Genomic DNA, 20036 nt, shown 5'->3' on the forward strand with positions numbered 1-20036 from the left:
TGGGGGTCAATATTTCAACTTCAAAGAAAAGTCTTTAGATAATTAACTTAGTGAGTTATCCTAAGGAACAGATAGAAAATAAATTGTTAGTTCAATTGATATCATATGGCTCAACTTTTCCCCTGAGTTTATATACCTTCTTTGACACAGCCAGTGCTGGGCAAAAACGAATATACTAGTAAATGCTTCTTTGCAATTACATATGTTCTTTTATTTAGCCACTTGTTCATTCAATACATATTTTTGAGATACCTCATGTAAGGCACCATGGCAGGTAGTAGAGGGACTGAAAAATAAATGTTGACCTTTACTCTCTGGGGTTTATACTCTAATTGGATAGTCCCATGACTGTATATAGCATAACCATAAATCACTCCCAAAATGTGATAAACATCAAAGGAATTTATACTTTTAAGTGTGCTTTGAGATTGAAGAGGAGCAAATGATTAATTCTTTTCAGGGATTCATGGAAGCTTGACAATAGGAACAGGTCTTTTAGGGAGAAGTAGTATTTTTCAAAGCCCAAGAAGTAGTAGGGAAACTACCTTAGGTCTGGGAAGATATTTGTGTAAAGATGAGGAGAAATAAAGATGCAAATTAAGTTCAGAGAAGTATGTGTAAGGTAGCCTGCCTACTGAGTAGGGAAGATAGAATAAAATATAGAAGTATAGAAGGAGGTTGTGTTTATGGGTTGCCATTAAATTGTTGAGGTTCTTTAATGCCCACTGAAGTATGGTTTCCAAGAGTAGCTGTGAGCTTCTTACACTCAGGAAGGTGAGGAATCAGAAAGCTGCTTTTCTTGTCAGTGCAACCTTTTTCAAAATCACAGAGCTAGTGACCAGAGCCTGGCAGACCAATGTCTCCAGGACTTTCCTGAGCAGCAGAATTAATCCAAGAAGGAAGAAGTGGGCTTCCATCTCATGTCTGCTTTCCAAATGTAGCAGTGCATGAGCATCTACTAGGCAGAAACTAATTGCAGAAAAGTTTCTGCAAAGGAGTCTGGGAAATACGGTATTTAGTTTTCCAGTTTCAGAGCTACAGGAAGACACGCTAAGGAAAGGAGGAAGGGATAAACCAGCAACCGGTGTTAAGCATAGCAGGGACAGATGGAAAGTTGTGAGAGGGCTGATGCATTAGTCCTGGCAAGGCAAAGCGATGCTGCATCTAGATAATGGTTTAGAGGAAGTGAAGTGATGGGGCAAAGGTGAGAATGAATGTGGGAGATTGTTTTTTAATGACTTGCCAAATGATTAGTCCTGGGCAAAGGTGGACCTAGGTTTTGTGCAGCCTAAATCTTATGCAATTTGATAAGATTCTCTTTAAAAAGGAAACTATAAAATTGTCAATAGAACATTTGATATAAAATTAAAATTAATTTCTAATGATTTATTTTTCATTATGTGATATTTCATATTATAATTCCACAAACATTAAATCCAAAAAAATAACATATATTTTCACTAATTAACTAAATAACATACCTACATAAGAGACTTTTTTGAAAGTTTTTGACTACAGATTCTTTCATTTTATGACAAAAATTCTGAAATACCATTTTTTATTGAAAAAAAGATAATTCAGTCCTTTGTCAGAGTTGGCTAAACTTTTAAAATTGATGTTAGAAAAGTTTCTTTTACTTTCTCAATTCACTGGAAATGCCACATACATTTTAATGACTTTCATCAAATTTAGGGAAACATTTATGTTTCTTTCATAAGTGATGTGAAAGCAAAAATTGCACCCAACAAAGTTAAACAGGCATGGAAGACTTTATTCAAGGCTGCTGCAATAGGGGAGAGAGTCCAGAGCTCATTCTGAGCTCAGCTCCACTGAAACAAAAGACAAGGGACTTTAAGGGCTGGAATAAGCTAGAGGGAAGGTACCCTGAGGATGTTAGAGAGAAGTTTGATCGGTGGCTTTTGTCCAACATAATGAATGATTCTTGAATTTGCAAATATCTTTTTCTGCCATTAGACCATTTGTGTTTTCTAATTAACACCCATCAAAGTTAGTCTCCTACCCTCCCACAGAGGCTGGGATATAGGGGTGCTATTTCTTTGGTGATTGTATTTCAAAAGCATGATTCCCAAGTACTTGAGGAAGACAGTCTTGGGTTGTAAAATTGGCAAGAGGCTTTTAAAAAGACTTACATCTCAAAGGGGAAAAGACGGAATTTACAATTACAAATTTTCTAAATAAAATGCTCTAAAAATAAAAAAGGGAGGTCAGAACCTAGTGTGAGAAGCCTGTCTAAAGTTTAATCAAACCAGGGAAAATATTAAGGCTTTCTTGGTCAGTGAATGATAAATATCTCAGTGCTTTTCAAGTTTGCCTAAGAAATGACCCCTTAAAAACTCTTTTGAGTTGGTGACATTTTTTAATTAGTTTGTCTTTGATACTTTCGTTATATTGGCATTTTGTAGTTTTATGGTATCTCTGATGGTATCAGTATCAATATCAAAAAAGCAAGATATGCAAAAATATTTCCAATATGCTCATATGATTAGCATTAAATTATCAAAATAGCCTATGTATTACCTTTATTTGAACTCTTTCCTATCTTCTTAATGAATTACTGCATTTAGTATGAATTTATCTTCTTAATGAATTACTGCATCTGGAAAAACAACTTGCTAGTACAGTTCAGTGTAATTTTTATCCTATTCTTGCAAATTTTACAAAAACCTAAGATCCTGTGAACAAATGGCTTGGGCTCCTCTCAAGGAAGCTGAAGTATGTGAAGGCCCCCAAGGCTTAAACTTCATTGGCTGCAGGTTAAACTACCCCTGCCATTGTTGTGAGACACTGAGGAGGAAAGGAAAGGAGAGAAGCTGAAGGTGACGCAGAGGTTTTTTACACCCCTTGTGAGAGCTCTTCCCTCCACAGTTCCCGGGAAGGCTTACTGAAAGTGGACTTGAGAGGGAGCAACTTCCTTCCCCTTGTCAAAATCACCCTCTGCCCCCAAACTGGCCCAAGCACTGGTTTGTATGGCGCATCAACTGAAAATAGTTTTTATGTTTTTAGTGGTTAAAAAAATCAAAAGAAAACTATTATTTCATGACACATGAAAATTATATGAAATTTGAATTTCGCTGTCCAGAAACAAAATTTTATGGAAAGGCAACCATGGCCATTTGTTTATATACTGTTTATGGGAGCTATTGTGCTACAATGTCAGAGTTTACTAGTCATGACAGACCACAAAGTTGATACTATTTACTACCTGGCTCTTTACAGATCAAGTTTTGCTGATCCCTGGTCTAGGGTTGTTATTATCAACTAATTAAACCTTGATTATTTATAGCTGGATTATACTTAGTATTATTATAATTGATTTGGCCCCTCCCAAATGTTAGACATGGGTAGTTTTTTTTTTAGACTTTTGTTGTTGTTGTTGTTCATTTTTCTTTTTTTCTTTTTTGCTTTTGGTATCATTAATCTACAATTACATGAGGAACATTATGTTTACTAGACTCCCCCGTTCACCAAGTCCCCCCCGCAAACACCATTACAGTCACTGTCCATCAGTGTAGTAAGATGCTGTAGAGTCACTACTTGTCTTCTCTGTGTTGCACAGCCTCCCCGTGCCTCCCCCCACATTACACATGCTAATCTTAATGGCCCCTTTCTTCCCCCCCCACCTCCTTATCCCTCCCTTCCCACCCATCCTCACAGAACCCAAGAATAGACGTGGATAGTTCTAACCTTTTGCAAATAACCGAATAATGTGGCAGTCTCAGATACTAAGGCATGCTGCCCCTTAGGGGAAACAATTTTTAATCACACAGGCTTTTGTTATTCCTCAAATCACACCGTGCAGACAATAGGCCTCTTCTGTACTTGCAAAGGCAATCTCACTCTAGTTAAACAGAAAGATGGTAAATAAAATTAAATTTCAAGCTGTCCTGCTGCTTACAGAACCTTTATGAAAATTCAATCAGCAGCACACTTTTAATTTCACATCATCTGATGTTGTTTGGGATTTAGTGACAACAAGCCTGGCAGTTTTCCCCACAGTTTTCTGTTTCCCTTGAATGTAAATTTTCCAGCTGGGCACTGAAGACTTAGGGAGGAGGACCAAATGTGTGATCTGTATCAGTCAAAATTCTGTTCTGTGTGAAACAGAAATTCAATGAAACAAACAACTTTCAGATTTTTTTCTCCAAGCAGCCGAAGTCCAGAGGTTATAAGGATTTCAGGGCTGCTGGGGTTGTAAGTTTTTGAAAGGGTGGGTGGACAGGGCTAGAGTGAGGGGTGGGGGCTCCTTCCAGCTCCACCATTCTTACCATTTGTTCAGCTCTTCATTTTCTAGCCACAGGATGACTCTTTTACCTCCTGGTATCTATTCTAAGGGGGGGGGAAAGGATAAAGACACAAAGAGCAAATGCAAAAATAAAAAATAAAAAATAAAAAAGTATATAGCAAACACTAATACAACAAACTCTGTCTGCCAGGCACTCTTTTAGAATCTTCCAAATATTATTTCATTCATAATTTGCTAATTGCACTATCCGCTTTAATATGCTGTATGTATCTCATTGGCCATAACCATGTTCCATGGCCATTCCTAGAGGAAAAGAGGTCTGGGACGGTAGGCATTTCATAATGGATGCATTTGTCTCATGAGGTTCTACTAGGAAGAGTGAAAGAATGGGCATCAGGCAGACAACCAGAACACTTGTTTCCAGTGTACACAGCATGGTTGATCAGGGTCAGGCCGGCTGTCTTGGTGATTCGCACCAGTCTCAGAGACCAGACAAAGCATCCAGAGACAAGACATGAATACACTGACTTTTACAGTCATTGAATGATTGACTTTACTGTGGCCTAAATTTTTTTATTTCCTTTTTATTTCTCTCTTTTGATTGAGAGCTACTGAGCCACATGGGTGGAGACAGGGATTACAAAAGATAGCATAGTCACCTCCTCCCCCGGGAAGGCTTGATGGAGAGTGGGAGAGAAAAATCTAAGGCATTCAGATCCTCTGTATATTTCAGCAGCTTTGCTGGAGGGTCTGACCCGCCTTACAAGATGGCTTCTGGAAGGAAAGGTTCATTTCTCAGGCTCCCTCACTGCCTCCCCAGGGGTTAAGAGAGGCAATACACAAAATCTCCTTCCTGATGTGTTAACCTGATAAAGGAAGTTTATTCAGAAAATTGGAATTTCAGTGTAGGAACAATTCAATTTTTAAGTTTCAGTTCACCTCATGAAGATCAGTGATTTCAAAGGATAATAGTTACATACGTCATAAATTCACCTTGTACGTGAAATCGTGAAGTTACTAGGAAAAGTTTCCACTTTTGTCAGTATCTTCCGAAGTGCAATTTGATGTTTACAGACAGAGAACTTTACTGTCATTTACTTCCATCCTCCTATTATTTTTCATTTTTCATTAGGAATATGAGACTGTCTACCTATAAAGTTTGCATTGTGACTTTGATGTTTCTACCTTACCTAATTGGCTAAGTCCACACTTCACCCTTATGCTTATTAGCAAAACTCCTTATTCTTATACTTCAAATCCTTTTATGAAGAGGTCAGTCCAACACTGATACGGCATCAGAAGGAAGCATCAGTAATTTTTTTGCCTGATATTTTTTACTTTTCTTTTTTAGCACTAAATCATAAACCTACTTTAAAGACAATTGATCCTTTCAGATAATGAAATCTGTACTTGTTACCAAAAGGAAAATGCTGTTTGAAATAGTTTTTGACAAAAACAACAGTTATTCTCACTTCCTTAGGTGGGAGAAATTTTTTTAGAACTGCAGTTTATTTCTGGAGAGGTGGTGTGGTGTGGTGGGGGTAGAAAGAAGGCTGGGCTGTATTTTCTCTTGCTGACTCATGTTGCTGTAAATCACTGCAGTGGCAATTCAGTTGTCTGGACTCCTTTTAGAGAGCATAACTCTCTGGATACTTTCTCATTCATCACAGAGAGGCAGTGAGGCTTATTGGAAAGAGCATGGAATCAAAAAGACCTGAATTTGAATCCCTGCTATGTCACATACCACCTCTGTGATCCTAGACAAGTCATAGGCATCTTCGAACCTTCCTTTCTATAAAATGGGAACAATGACTCATAGAATTGTTTGAGGACTACATTTAGATGACCATTTATTTCCATTCTCCTATTTTGTGTTTGCTTTACAGAGGGAAAAATTCATAAAACTCCTGGATCAGTTGCATAACTCTTTGAGGATTGACCTGTCAAAGTATAGGGTATGTACAAAAGTATTTGCCTAAAGGTAAAATATTATATTTACTCAAATCATGTCTGTCATACTGTGCAAAAATTACCCACTATGTAATGGAAAAGTGAAAATACTGATCTTGGGACCTTAGGTCCTTCCATACTAGAAGGATCATGAATTAGCTGAGGGCCACTCAATCTGATGGTTATTAAAAGAATTATAAAATTAAAGCAACCACACACATACACACAGTATTGTTGCAGGCTTATGTGGAGCAGGTACCTGAAGTGAACATTGTGGTCCAGTCCCATTTTGAAAGCTAACCCCTTGTTACTGAGATAATTTCCCCAGATTTTGAGATTCCTTCTAGAATTTACTGGATTTAATTCATTCTTTGTAGATCAGGACAATGTGCTTTTTCGAAACTGCCCATACTTCATTATCAACAATTCTATATTTCACCTCCAGATAAAACACATAAATATATTATGTACCCATGTGGTGAATACACAGATGCTTTTAGTCGCAGAATGTCTTAGTTAGGAAAACACTTAGGTACAAGAGTTACTTACAAATCTGTAGTAACAACTATTACATTCTTTATTTATCCTAAACAGCTTCCCTTATCTGCATATATGTATCTCTCCTGCATTAATGTTTTAGTCTCTTATTGATGGATTTCTTAATATCCATATTTCTGGAAATTATAAAACCAAATTTTGTCAAACTCACCTTTATCAGGTTGGAACTGGGGCCAATTCTATGGGAAGTGAACTGTTATACCAGCTAATGAAAAAGAAATTTGGGAACATGAAGGGCCTTGAAGCTACCTCATTCACCATCAATTAGACACCCCAATACTGCTTGAGTTCATGAAAATCTAAGTTAACTGTGGTTTTCCTTGCTCTTTAAAAAGCTAATCTAAAAGCATGCAAATATAAGAAATTTCTCCATGTTAAAATTGTTCTAGATCAAACATTTTCTTAAAAATATCTTTCTTTTCCTTCAAAATTCTGAACATACTCATTTTTATATGACATTTCTCACCAAATTTCATTAATGGAAACTTTTTGTTGCAATTCACAATACTTTGGCTAGAGACTATGCAGTACATCCTTTTTTGTTTTCTTGTAAATTTTAAGAGTTTCTTTGTGACTAAAAGAAAATACAGCAAATGTAAAAGTTCTCAAAGTATGTTTTAAAAAAAATTACCCATCTTGAGAAAATTATGGAAAATATTTTGTCCTCCCCTCTTTTTAGTAGCAAAATTGTCTTATAAACATGAATAATATGATAATATCACTTCTATTATATTGTTTGGTATATTTTTAATACATTGTGGGAATAAATAGAAGGGTATGGCTTTCTAAGACTATTTCCAAACTTGATATTTTATGTTTTACAATAAAATATTGTAAGAATACTCTACAGATACTCTTAAAAATTTATGGTTTACTTTCTAATTTCTTTCACAGAAAACTAATTTTACTTTATTTGCCCATTGGAGGCATTATGCTGATAATTTACCCATTTTCTATTTCCTAATTAACCAGGAAAACTTTCCTGCCAGCAACGCTGAAAGACTGCAAGACCTGAAATCAACTGTTGACCTGCTAACAAGCATTACCTTTTTTAGGATGAAGGTATCTCATTTTATTTCTGTCAGTGTTTTCATGTGGCATCTATTCCCTGGTAAAGTCTGCTTTTACCCTTCTCTGGGTCAGTACTGTTCAGTCCCACTGACCCAGTAATTCAGCTGTGGTTCCTTTGTCTGAGCTAAGTGACTCTACCTGTGTAAGGTGTGTTGAAAAAGGGATTATCCTAAACTCAAGATATTCTGATACATTTGGCTCAAATTTAACTTTAAATTAAATCTGTTTTAAACAAAGGTCCATAGTAAGTGGGCATGTACTTACCAAACACAAAACACAAAAACCTAACAAGGGTAAATGGAAGTGGAGTGTACTTCTTATTTTAATTTTAATGTAAATGTCTTCTTCATTGTGAGAGATTAACTGACTTTTTTAAGTTTACCCCAATTTGGGGCAACTTCCATTTTCAGCCCTGGCAATGTCTCCACAGAAATATATTTGATCATTTAATCCATTATTATAATTAACATCTACCATACTATGCAGGCATTTTATCTTTAGATGTATTTCCTCTGCTTTAATCACAATTTGGCTAGCAATACAATTCATGTAACTCTTTTCCTAAAGCTACTTGTCAAACTATAGACTAAAAACTTTTACTCTTTGAAAGAGGGTTTTATGATGTTTATTCAAAAAATTCCTATATGGAAGAAAATGGAAATAATTATTATTTCCTTTCCAGTTGCCCATGACTGTACTCAACTAGAAGCACCAAGCATGGTATTTTATAATAGAAGAGAGACAGAAAACAAACCATACCGTATCAATGATCATTTGGATTCTTTAAAGTTCAATTAAAATTCATTTGGCTTAAAATCACAGTTAAATTGGGTGACTGGGATAAATAGAATTTATGTCAGCCTGGTCTACTGGCACCAGCTATTGGAGTAGTGTGCATAGAACGATAGCGAGGCCCCATCCTGGCTACAGGGAAGTTCACTCAGTTGACAATCAGTGCCTGCCATTGACGCTGAAGGGGTAGGGAAATAGGAGGAAGGGAGGGCGGGGCCAGCACAAGTGCCACGCATCTGCATTCCTCAGTCACCAGCCTTGCAGAGTTTAGAAAACAGTATCTCAAACTTTCAACTTCTATTCCCCAACCTTCACTACCAGTTGATGACCTTGCTTCCTATTTCACTGAAAAAAACAGGAGCAAAGACTGGGGAGCTTCTTCAAGCTCTGACCACATGCTTCCACCACCCCACCCTCTCTACCTCCTTACCTGCACCTGTTCAGATACTCCTTCTTCTTTTCATCACTGTTGATTAGCTGTCTGTTCTCCTAGAACAGGACATCTCTTCCACTTGTGCAATTAATTTCAATTCCTCTTGAGCACTAAAACTTCAGTCCAACAATCCTCCCCACTTGCTTGAACTATTATATTTCCTCTCTACTGGATATTCTCCATCAACAAACATGCTATTAATTTTCCAGTCTTAAAAATATTTCTTGATTCTGCTTTGTTCTATAGCTACTCGGGGCTAATTTTTCTTTTCCTTTAATACTCATACTCCTCAAAACGGTCCTCTTTGTATTTTCTTTCCAATTTCTTTTCTACCATTATCTTTTGAACAAATTTCCTCATCCGATTATCTTTTCTCATAAGAGACAATAAAGTTCCCTCTTTCTATTGTACAGCTTGGTTAAGTACTGATAAATGTGTAGTTGTATAACCACCACTACAAACAAGATCCAGAACATTTCCATATGCTGCCAGAATAACCTTGTGTGCCTTCTTTCAGTCAGCCTCCTGCCCCCTCCCCAGTGACCACCGATCTGTTCTTCTTCCCCCTATGGTTTACCAGAACATCCTATAAATGAAATAATATGCTGTGTTGCATAATACATAGACTATTCATCTGCCTTGTTGAGTGTATCAACAGTTCATTCCTTTTTATTGCCGAGTAGTAATTTTTTTGTGTATTACAGGCTTTTTGGTTGTTTCCATTTAGGGTTAGAACAAATAAAACTTAAAAATATTCATGTACATATTTTTAGTTTTCACTTTCCTTGGGTAAATACCCAGCAGAAAAGTTACTGGGTCATTTGGAAAATGTACGTCTACCTTAGCAAGAAGTGCCTAATTGTTTTTCCAAGCAGTTGTTCAATTTTGCATTCCCAGCAGTATATATACGAATTCCAGTTGCTATCTATATCCTCTGGTGACGATCTTGCTATTACCCATGGTTTTAATTTTTTAAGCCACTATAATGTATCTTATTGGGGCCTTGATTTTATTTCTCTATTAATAATGTTGATCACCTTTTCTTGAGCTGATTTGTCACTTAGTTTCTTTCATGAACAATCTGTTGAAATATTTTGCCCATTTTCCATTAGGCTGTTTTCTTATCATTAACTATAAAGAGCTCTTTATTTGCTCTGGATACAAATCTTTTGTCAGGTACTTTATTTGCTAATATTTTCTCCCTGTCTGTGTTTTATCTTTTCATTCACTAACAGTAGCTTTGGCACAGCAGAAGTTTTTTAATTTTGATGATGTCTACTTTATTAATTTTTTTATTTATGGATAATGCTTCTGACTAAATCAAGGTCAGAAATAGATTTTCCCATTTTTATTCTAAAAGTTTTATTTTACCTTTTATATTTAGTCCTGTATTTCATTCAGAGAACTCTTTTTATTTTATCTGAAGTATAAGTCTAGGATAATTTTATTTTTGCCTTTGTTTTTGTTTTTTGTCTTGCCTTCTAACATATTTACTGAAAAGATTTCTTTTATCCGTTGAAATGAATTTGCATCATTAGAAAAAGATCAATTGACCATACTTATTTGGGTCTATTTCTCTACTCAATTGTCTATATCTGCACCATTGTCAAACCATCTTGATTCCTATAGCTTCACAGAGAACCTTAAAATCAGATAGTGTGAATCCTCCACCTTTTATCTTCTTCCTCAGAATGTTTTAGGTGATGTTAATTCTTGTTGTGATTTTGATTGGGATAGCATGAAATCTTTAGATCAACCTGAAGAAAACTGAAATTTTAACAATATTAAATCTTCATATCCACCCTTATTTTTTGAACCCACTCCAATCAGACTTTTCTATCATTTTACCAAAAGTGACATTGTCAGAATAACCAATAGCCATCACTTTGCAAAATCTAGTGGTCAGCTATCTTTCCTCATCCTACAATCCTACATGCTACTCCTCTTCTCTGCTTTATTTTTCTTTTCAACATGCATTATCATTAACATATTTTACTCCTATTTTGCTTACTATCTACTCCATGAGGAAAGGGATTTATGTTTCTTTTGTTCATTGCAGTATCAGCGTTCAATATAACTTAACGTATTTCATCAGTTCTTCTTCTGGGAAACCTTTTCTTCCCTAGACCACCAAGATGCCCTCTTAGTTTGCTCTTACCTTATTAGCTTCTGTTTTCTTTCTCATTTGCTTGATGTCTTAGGGCTAGAATTACCCAGATTGAATTTCTTGAAACTTTTCTCTATTCACACTTATCTAGTTTCATTTCCTTAAATTCTTCTCTCAGCTGAAAATTCCCAAATTGATATCCCTAGCCTGGGCATCTCCACTACTCCAGACTTATCTACCCAAATGTCTACTGGAAATCTACTTGTATGTATAAGAGGCTTCTCAATCTTAACCTGCCAAACTGAGCCCCTGATTGCCCAAGCACAGCCTTGATCATCTAAATTGAGGTCACCTTCATTGTATTAATTACTCAGGCTAAAACTTTGGGGTCTTGCCTCCTCTCTCTCACACAAGTCATCCAATTTGTCATAAAACCTGTTAACTCTTCCTTCCAAAATTAACCAGAATAGGATTTCTCCTAACAGCTCCTAGCTTGCCACTATAGTGTAAGCACTATCTTCTGTTCACTAAATTATTGTACTATTCTCATCTCTCATCTTTCTACTTTTTCCATAACCTACCTAGAAGCAGCATAAAAGAGTCTTTTAAAAGATAGTTTTGTCCTTTTGTTCTTCTGCTCAAACAGTCCAATTTATTCCCACCTTCTTCAAAGCTTAGGTTCTTACAATAATGTATGTAGATTTTCCCCATGCTGCCATCTCTTCTCTGACTTCATCTACTATTGCAGTCCTCTGTATTAATTCTATTCCACTGAAACACTCCTCACCTCTTCCCTACTTTATTTTTCTTTTCAGCATGCAACATCATGTAATATTTACTGATTTATTTTGTTCATTATTTACTAAAATTCAGTATCACCAATGTTTGGCACATAGTAAGTGATAAATATGTGTTAAATGGTTGAAAGGAATGAATGACTAATGTAATGGGTCTCTTTAAGGGTTTCTATTTGAATATTTACAACAATGATCATTTTCACTGAGTTTTCATATCAGAAAGTTAAAGTAGATATCTATACATTTAAAATACTTCTAAGGCTACATTTTCCTGAACAAAGAAAAATTGACTAAAAGTATGTACTCATTGAATATTGCTTGAGTTGATTATACTGGATTACAATGCTGTAGTTTTGAGTTTAAGAAAATAATTTGTCTGTCAGGTTCTGGAGCTGCAAAATCCCCCAAAGGCCAGCCTAGTGGTGAAGGACTGTGTCAGGGCTTGCCTGGATTCTACGTACAAGTACATCTTTGACAATTGCCATGAACTCTATTCCCAACTAATAGACCAGGTAAGAAAAAAATGTGTATTACTTTCTGTTTATAATGTCTGTTTCTATAAGTTTTGAATCACAGTAAATGGGAAAATATATTTATGTAATTTCACATTAACTGCAGGTTTTGAGAATTTCCATATCTTTTTCACATTTGAACATCACTTTCATGGACATGAAAGAATTCAGTCCTTACACTAACTTTATGTAATAATGGTGGATAATAATTTCAAGTCTTTCAGGTGAGGAGTCAGTTTCAGAAGAATGAAGTGATCTGCTCAAGGTCACCCAGTGGGCAGGTGACATATTTGGGACTAGAATTTAGGATGCCAACCACCACTCCTATGTTCTTCCCCAAACTCACACTGCCTCCTTTATCATTTTACCTCATAAAAGTGACAGATGGGGGAATATATTTAAATTTGTTATTGAGAAATATTTAAAAAATACAAAAGGAAAAATAAATCAAATATGTATATACCTAGATGACCAAATGTGAACATTTTGCAATATTTGCTCTGTACTTTATTGTTTAAAGCCATTAAATGTTACACATTAAATGGCATTTCATTTTGTACTTCTTCCAAATTGTGTCGCTCTCCCCTATTCCTCCTTCAGAGATGAATACTATTTTAATATTGGTGAGTTTGAACATCTTTTCACATGTGCTCAGTGAACACTTCCTTTTATATTCTGTGAATTGTCTATTAATGCTTTGCTGATTTTTCTCTTGGCTTCCTTGTCTTTTACTTATCAGTTGGTAGAAAATTCTAAGATATAGTCTTGCTATTAATCATTTGTTATATGATTTCATATATTCCCTCTTTATATGCAATGGGTCATTTTGTTGCATTGAAGTTTCCTAATGCACTCAATGATCTATATATTGTCATTAATTCCATAAAACTGGCTTTGGGGAGTGGCTTTGTATCCTGTATCTATTGCAGATCCACTTCCCTGAAGAATGCAATTGCTCCACTAGATATTTAAAACTGTGCAATTACCCTTAGAACTTTCTGGTTACATGAGTGGGGTAGATTCTAGAAAGCATGTGTTAGATGAAGGCGAGTGGGACTCTTTCAAGCTAGGATTCAAGCTGGATTTCGTATAGTATTACATCTTTTTGAGGTCACTGATTCCTTAGCCTAATAGGAGAAAAAAAAATTAAAGGTAGAATTTGGCATTGTATTAGCAAAATAATATATAATCACATAATTGTTCACAATGTAAGCTTCTCATTCCTACTATATATGCTCTCATTTAGAAACTTGGTTCTCTGAGATTTCTAGGGCTGAAATTGTCTCTAACTTATACTCTCCCATTGAATGACTTTCTGATGGCCTCTCTCTTTATTCTCTACTCTCTTTCTCCCACAAGGCACTTTCAGTTCTTCTACATTTTCAACATCATGGCCTTTATTTTATTAAAAGATGAAATTGAAACTTTTTATTATACTATATGTTACTCATGCCTAATTTCATAATCAGTGTTATTAGTTTCTGTTTCCTACTCCTTGTAACTCCAAACCCAAACTGGTCCCCTTGCATAGGCCCTAAATTCTATTATTTTTCTGAATTCACCATCCATCCTCTTTTACATTCAAGCATTTATGTGCTCTGTTCTGGATGCCTGAAATAGTCTTTCCCTATTCTCTGCTTTCATCAAAGTCCAACTTAAATTTGACCTCCTGTTCTACTAATGCACCTAATAGTTGAATCAAATCACCAAGGTAAAGTGGAATCCCTTATTTAGTGTGTTTCTAGTGTATTAATAATAACAATAATAGTAAAGAAAATAAATACTTTTATTTCATTAGAAATATGGAAATACAGGCAGTTCCCATTAGGCAAACACGCTCCAACAAACAGTAAGTGAATTGTCACATCAAAATAATCTAAATAGCTTAATATTTGCCTAATTGACTTAAATATATTTATATAATTTGTTAACCAACTGGTATTCTTTCTAGGTAGATAGATCCATAGATTTTGGATGAAATCTTGTCAATGCAGGACATGTTTGGAGCTAATCTTTAAATCTAAGAAAAGACTTTTCTATAAACATTGTTATCATTTGAAATTCTAAGAAAATCACTCATTGGGTGTCAGTAATTTAGGAAACTAATACTCCCTTGGACATCCTAAAACCATCTCACAAAAATTTTAGTGATTAAGGTTCATCTCCCCTCTCTTGACTGCAACTCCATTCTTCTGGGAGCTCACGTTAAGACCTTTATTCCTCACACCCCATATCTAAATCATTCTCATATTCTGATGACTTTATCTTCAAAATTAAATACCATGTGTTCACAATACATCCAGAATCTGACCGCTTTCACCAGCTTCATTCTGCCCTCGGGCTGAGCCGCCATCGTTGCTCACTTGGATCACTGCATAGATTCCTAATAGGATCAGGGCTTCTCCCCTACCGCCTTACATCTGCTCTCAACAGAGCAGCAAGAGTGATCCCTCAAAGTGTCAGGTCATGTCACTCTTATACAAAATATTCTAAATTCTGTTCATTTCAGTCAATTCAGAGTCATTTTAACACACAAGATCTGACCCTTATACCTTCTACTCCACTTTATTACTCTATCCTTTGCACATAGCATCATGTAAGTGGAGAGCCATCCCACAAGAAAGTAACATGAATAAAAACGCCTGATCTTTATGACAGTAATTGGATCATAGAAGGCGCTCAAAAAGCATTTGTATAATAAATAGTAAAAGATTAAGCACTAATTTTCCTCAGTATACTCAGAATGTATAGGTGCATTAGGCCTGTAATAAACAAGACGGAAAGAAATGCTCCATTCTCTGGTAAACTCTCAGTGCTTACCGAAAATCTCTTTCAGTGGTTATGTCAGTTTAGTCATGCTGCAGGGTCCCACAAGATGTGGGAGGAACTGATGAAAGCCACATCTAGTCTCAGCTCTACCTGTATATCCTCCAGATCTCTCTGTTCTGCAGTAACCTGGAAGGACACACATTCCAGATGGTATAGCTACCAGGTAGATGAGAGCTATCCAGCCAGCTTCAGACTTTAGGTATAAAACATAGTCTATTATTTCATTAACAACTGAGATCTGGAGATTTATTCATTACCACAGTGCAACTGGCTTATTTTGACTAACAGACTTTTAAATCAATTTCCAACCTGCCACCCAAACTATTTAAGATATATCCATATTTTTAACTCAGTAATCCTCATTCACTCATGGGATTAAATCCAAACTCTTCCATTGTCCAAATGCCCTCCAAGATCTGAGCTCTGACTGTCTTTCCTTATTTCAATCTCACTTCCACCTTGCATTCTGTGATTCAGCCCTCTAAACCCTGTGATGTCTTGTCTGCATTGTCTTTACCTGCCTGGAGTTACTTCACCTCTCCCGTCTCCATCACAGCTAACTCTAGCTCATCTGACCTTTTCTTCAGAAAGCCTTTAGGACGTCTCCTCGCTTGATCAGGTGTTTCTGCTCTGCTCTCTCACTACCCTGACGTGTCATCACTGGTGCACTTATCGTGTTGAATTTCCTAGCACATAATATCTGTGTGATCTGTTTTCCCCGCTACGATGTGAAATTTGTATCTGTAGCTCTAGTATTCAGTGCTGACACAGAGTATGTTTGATAAGCAAACTAATTAATTAATAAAAAACATTTTATGAAAACAGTGTTATGTTACTTAGCTACTTATAGTCTTCAGTGACTCCACTTCAAAGTTTATGGTCATGATCTCTGATAACAAAATCCTTGAGTTCAAATCCCAGCTCTACTGATTATTAATTTTGTGGACTTGAGTGAGCTACTTAGCCTCTTTATACCTCAGTTTCTTCATGAAGACATATATTTTAATATTCATGTTACTTCTGTTTTATCTCAGTTTTCTTTAGGTGGTGGTATGCCTGAAACCAAAAAATACAAATTTCAGGGTAGTTAGACACAGTCTAATTCTGATTATTTAAATGTGGAAGCATACTTTCTCTCTTCAAAGGAGTTTGGAAGAGCCATATAAAAACAGTGCTTGGAATAAAAATGGAAAACAGGTTTGAGAGTAAAGTCAAAATAGTTGCAGTTAACATGAGATAGAACTGTGGTCCCCAGCTCGCTGCATGCTCATAGAACAACGTTTACCTGGGCTGAATCAACAGGCTCCATGTTTTTCCTTCAGTTTAGCATACCTAAGTACTCAACTGTGGTGGTGTGAACACAGGTGATGGATCTCTTGCATGGAGAAACATGAAAGATCAATCTATAAACTAGCCCAACGTTGCTCTAATTATATTTTTCCAATTAATCATGAATTTAAGAATCTTCTCATATGCTTATTAGCTTTTTGAGTTACCATTTTTACATATTGCCTGTTTATATCTTGTGTCTTTTCTTAAAAAATATATTATCTCTGTCTTTTTCTGGTTGATATTCTGGAGTTCCTTAGTCTGTCAAAATTTGATACTGCAAAGATTTCTCACAATCCATCATCTTCCTTTATCTTTGTCTCAGTGTATATTTATAAAAAATTTCAATTTTGAAAGAGTCAAATTGGCCAATTTTTATATTTAAAATTTGAGCTTTGTAGTTTTAAAAAGTCTTTCCTATCCATCACACAAATAGAGGATCTTCTTATGTGGACTTTACCAAATGGATGTGTTTTAGCTTGATAATGATCACCATTAAGATTATCCAATTAATTTCCCTTGCTGTTGCTCTCTGCTCCTAAAGGAACCTTCAGGTTACAGATTTCTTTTCATATGGATAGTCTTTTAGGAGAGGATAAACCAAAACATTTGAAAATCTGTTTGAAATGTATCTTTTTTTATTTTAAAGACACTATTATTTGTTCCCTGAGGCGTTCTCAGAATCTACACTAGTGGCTTACATGTAATAGCGCTGAATTAATATCTATCTGTCATCTATCTGTCTGTCTGTCTGTCTCTCAATGGAAAATCACATACAGGCGGTTCCCAACTTATGGTGATTCAGCTTACAATTCCACTTTACAATGGTGTGAAAGCAATACACATTCAGTAGAAATTATACTTCAGATTTTGAATTTTGAAGTATAACATTTTGTACTTTTTCCAGGCTAGCTGTATTTGGAACAATACTCTCATGGTGATGGGGGAGGCAGCCGCAAGCCACAGCTTCCAGTCAGAAACACAATCATGAGGGTAGACAACCAATACACTTAAAACCATACAACCACTCAGTGCAGTACTCAGCAAGTGACATGAGATATTCAACACTTTATTATAAAATAGGCTTTGTATTAGATTTTTCCCAAGGGCCCATCTTCTTACCTCTGAGACAATCTTTATTATGAATTTGATACCTGCTTTCTGGTTCATTTTTGTGTCCATTTATTACACATGACTGTTATCCATTTTTGGTACCACATGTATCACCATCAGTCGCATAAACAGGCAGTTCATTGGTATTGTTACATATGCTAACTCCAGAAACAGACTGCCTAAATGTCATTTGATAAGAATTCTACAATTTTTACATCTCGATTTTACTTTTTGAGAACTATCTGTGCTGATATATTTAAGTACAGTTTATTGATTTTTTTACAGCTCTCGATCACATAAATACACCACAATTCGTATATTAATTCCAGTGATTGACTTTCACAAATAACACAATTAACATCTTTGTGGTGGAAATGATGTATGCAACTTCCAGTCTGTGCTCTCAAGGAACAGGAGAATGCCCTCCTTTCCTCTGTTCCATTTCTGCTAGAACTAATATAAACTTCACTGTGAGCCATCTTGTACTATGTGGTCAAAAGCACCCTATGTTAAAATGACCTTTACTTGTCTGATTCCAGTTAAAATGACCTTTACTTGTCTGATTCCCACAGTAAACACTGAGTTTTATGAGGACAGAAACTGTTTTATATTCATGAATTTACAGCACACAACACTGTACCTCATATACAGTATCAAAAACCAATAAATACTTAATGGAACCTCAATGCAAAATCATCTGTCTATATGTAACATGTGATTAGGTATACTACTATTCATTGCAATGCTTTCACCAAGGTATCTTATGGAAACTCCTTAAGAAAAAAAAAAAATTCCAGAATACTTAAATTGGCAACTTAAATGATATTAAATGTGTTAACTCTCAGAAAGTCTATCCTTGATTTACAGATGTGTACTTTTCAGTTATTTTATCCAAAAAAGTTACTCTAGCTATTTTCTATTTTTCTGTTTTACTGCTTTTGCTTTTGTTTCTAGTCTAGCCAATTCTAAGTCACTCAGTGATAAAAGGAAAGTTAAAAATAAAAATGTGACTAAAATTTACAAGTAGCACTCTTAATTTGAGTTAGTATTTAGATAGTAATCATTAAGAAACTGGCTAGAAACTGTCTCACATTTTTTTCTAGCAATGAATTTTCTTATACAGTCAGTAGCATTAGTTTAGGGAATGACAGTCATTGTGAAAATAAGGTGCTTTTCACTACTACATATGATTATTGTCTTAGCACTAGATCTAAGTACATACAGATCCATTTTAAATTTAATTTTCTTTTAAAATTTGACTGTGGTAAACGTTTAAAAGAAAGGATATGAACAAGAAATTTCTTCTTGAATGCCAGCTTCATAAGCTTCATATCAATTCTTATACAAAGAAGTTGCTCAAAATTTGTGGCATATTGCCATATCTTATGTATTAGTGAAGAAGAAATATGAAAATGCAAAAACCAAAAAAAATTATTAGACAGTTATGTTTCTATCACATGTATTTCAATTTTTCTAACAAAGCAAGGTCAATAAATTAATACACAAATGAAACCTTCATAAATTCTAAAAGAATCAACCACATACCAGGTATGCTGTGCCAGTGTAATTTTTATTCTTAAAGTGGATTATAACAATACATGACAAGAAACTGATAAGCCCATTTTGTTGATAAACACTAATAAAAAAATTCTAAATAAAATATCAAATGGCAAATTTTAAATATAACTGGATAAAAAAATTTTTTAATTAAAAAAAATATAACCAGATCCACTAATTTTATCCCCAAAATGTGAGAATAGTTCAGCATTAGAAAAATCTATTATATAATTCACCATAGTGTCAACTAAAGGAGGAAGAACATCTCTTTATTCATTATGTATAGAAAATACATATAGTGAAATTTGATGCCTCCTTATAATTACAAAATTCTCAGGCTTATAATTTATCTACACTAGAAATTGTGGCACACACATTACTAGGGAAAGGAAGAGAGAGAGTTTAGTATAGAGTATTAGGAAAATTGTCTATGTGTATGAAGAGGTGGAAGGAAGGACTGGATTCTTGCCTAACACAACATGCGCTGTGAACTCGAGGATGAAAGAGATAAGGGCAAGTGGTAATAATGGTAGTGCAGGAGAATACTTTCTGATGCAGGTTAGGAAAGACAAAACACCAAAGCCCATATTTTAAATGGAAAGATTGATTAATTTGATGATATTAAAATTAAGAATTTCTTACAAATGTGCACTAACAAAGGTAAAGATGGCAGATGGTGGAAAATCTTCGCGATGTCAAAGCTAACAAAGAACATAGGATCTCC

The 20036-nt window shown here is 35.3% G+C and overlaps 1 protein-coding gene across 1 annotated transcript in view; it reads left to right on the plus strand.

Moving 5' to 3' along the window:
• Positions 1-20036, plus strand: part of UNC13C (unc-13 homolog C) — a 539874-nt gene that overhangs the window by 295337 nt on the left and 224501 nt on the right. Inside the window, exons 14-16 of the mRNA XM_073211882.1 lie at positions 6151-6219; positions 7745-7834; positions 12356-12484. Coding sequence (XP_073067983.1) covers positions 6151-6219; positions 7745-7834; positions 12356-12484 — 288 coding nt within the window. The remainder of the gene's footprint in view (positions 1-6150; positions 6220-7744; positions 7835-12355; positions 12485-20036) is intronic.

The sequence above is a fragment of the Manis javanica genome, chromosome 8, assembly GCF_040802235.1.
Source record: "Manis javanica isolate MJ-LG chromosome 8, MJ_LKY, whole genome shotgun sequence".
NCBI classification, from domain to species: Eukaryota; Metazoa; Chordata; class Mammalia; order Pholidota; family Manidae; genus Manis; species Manis javanica.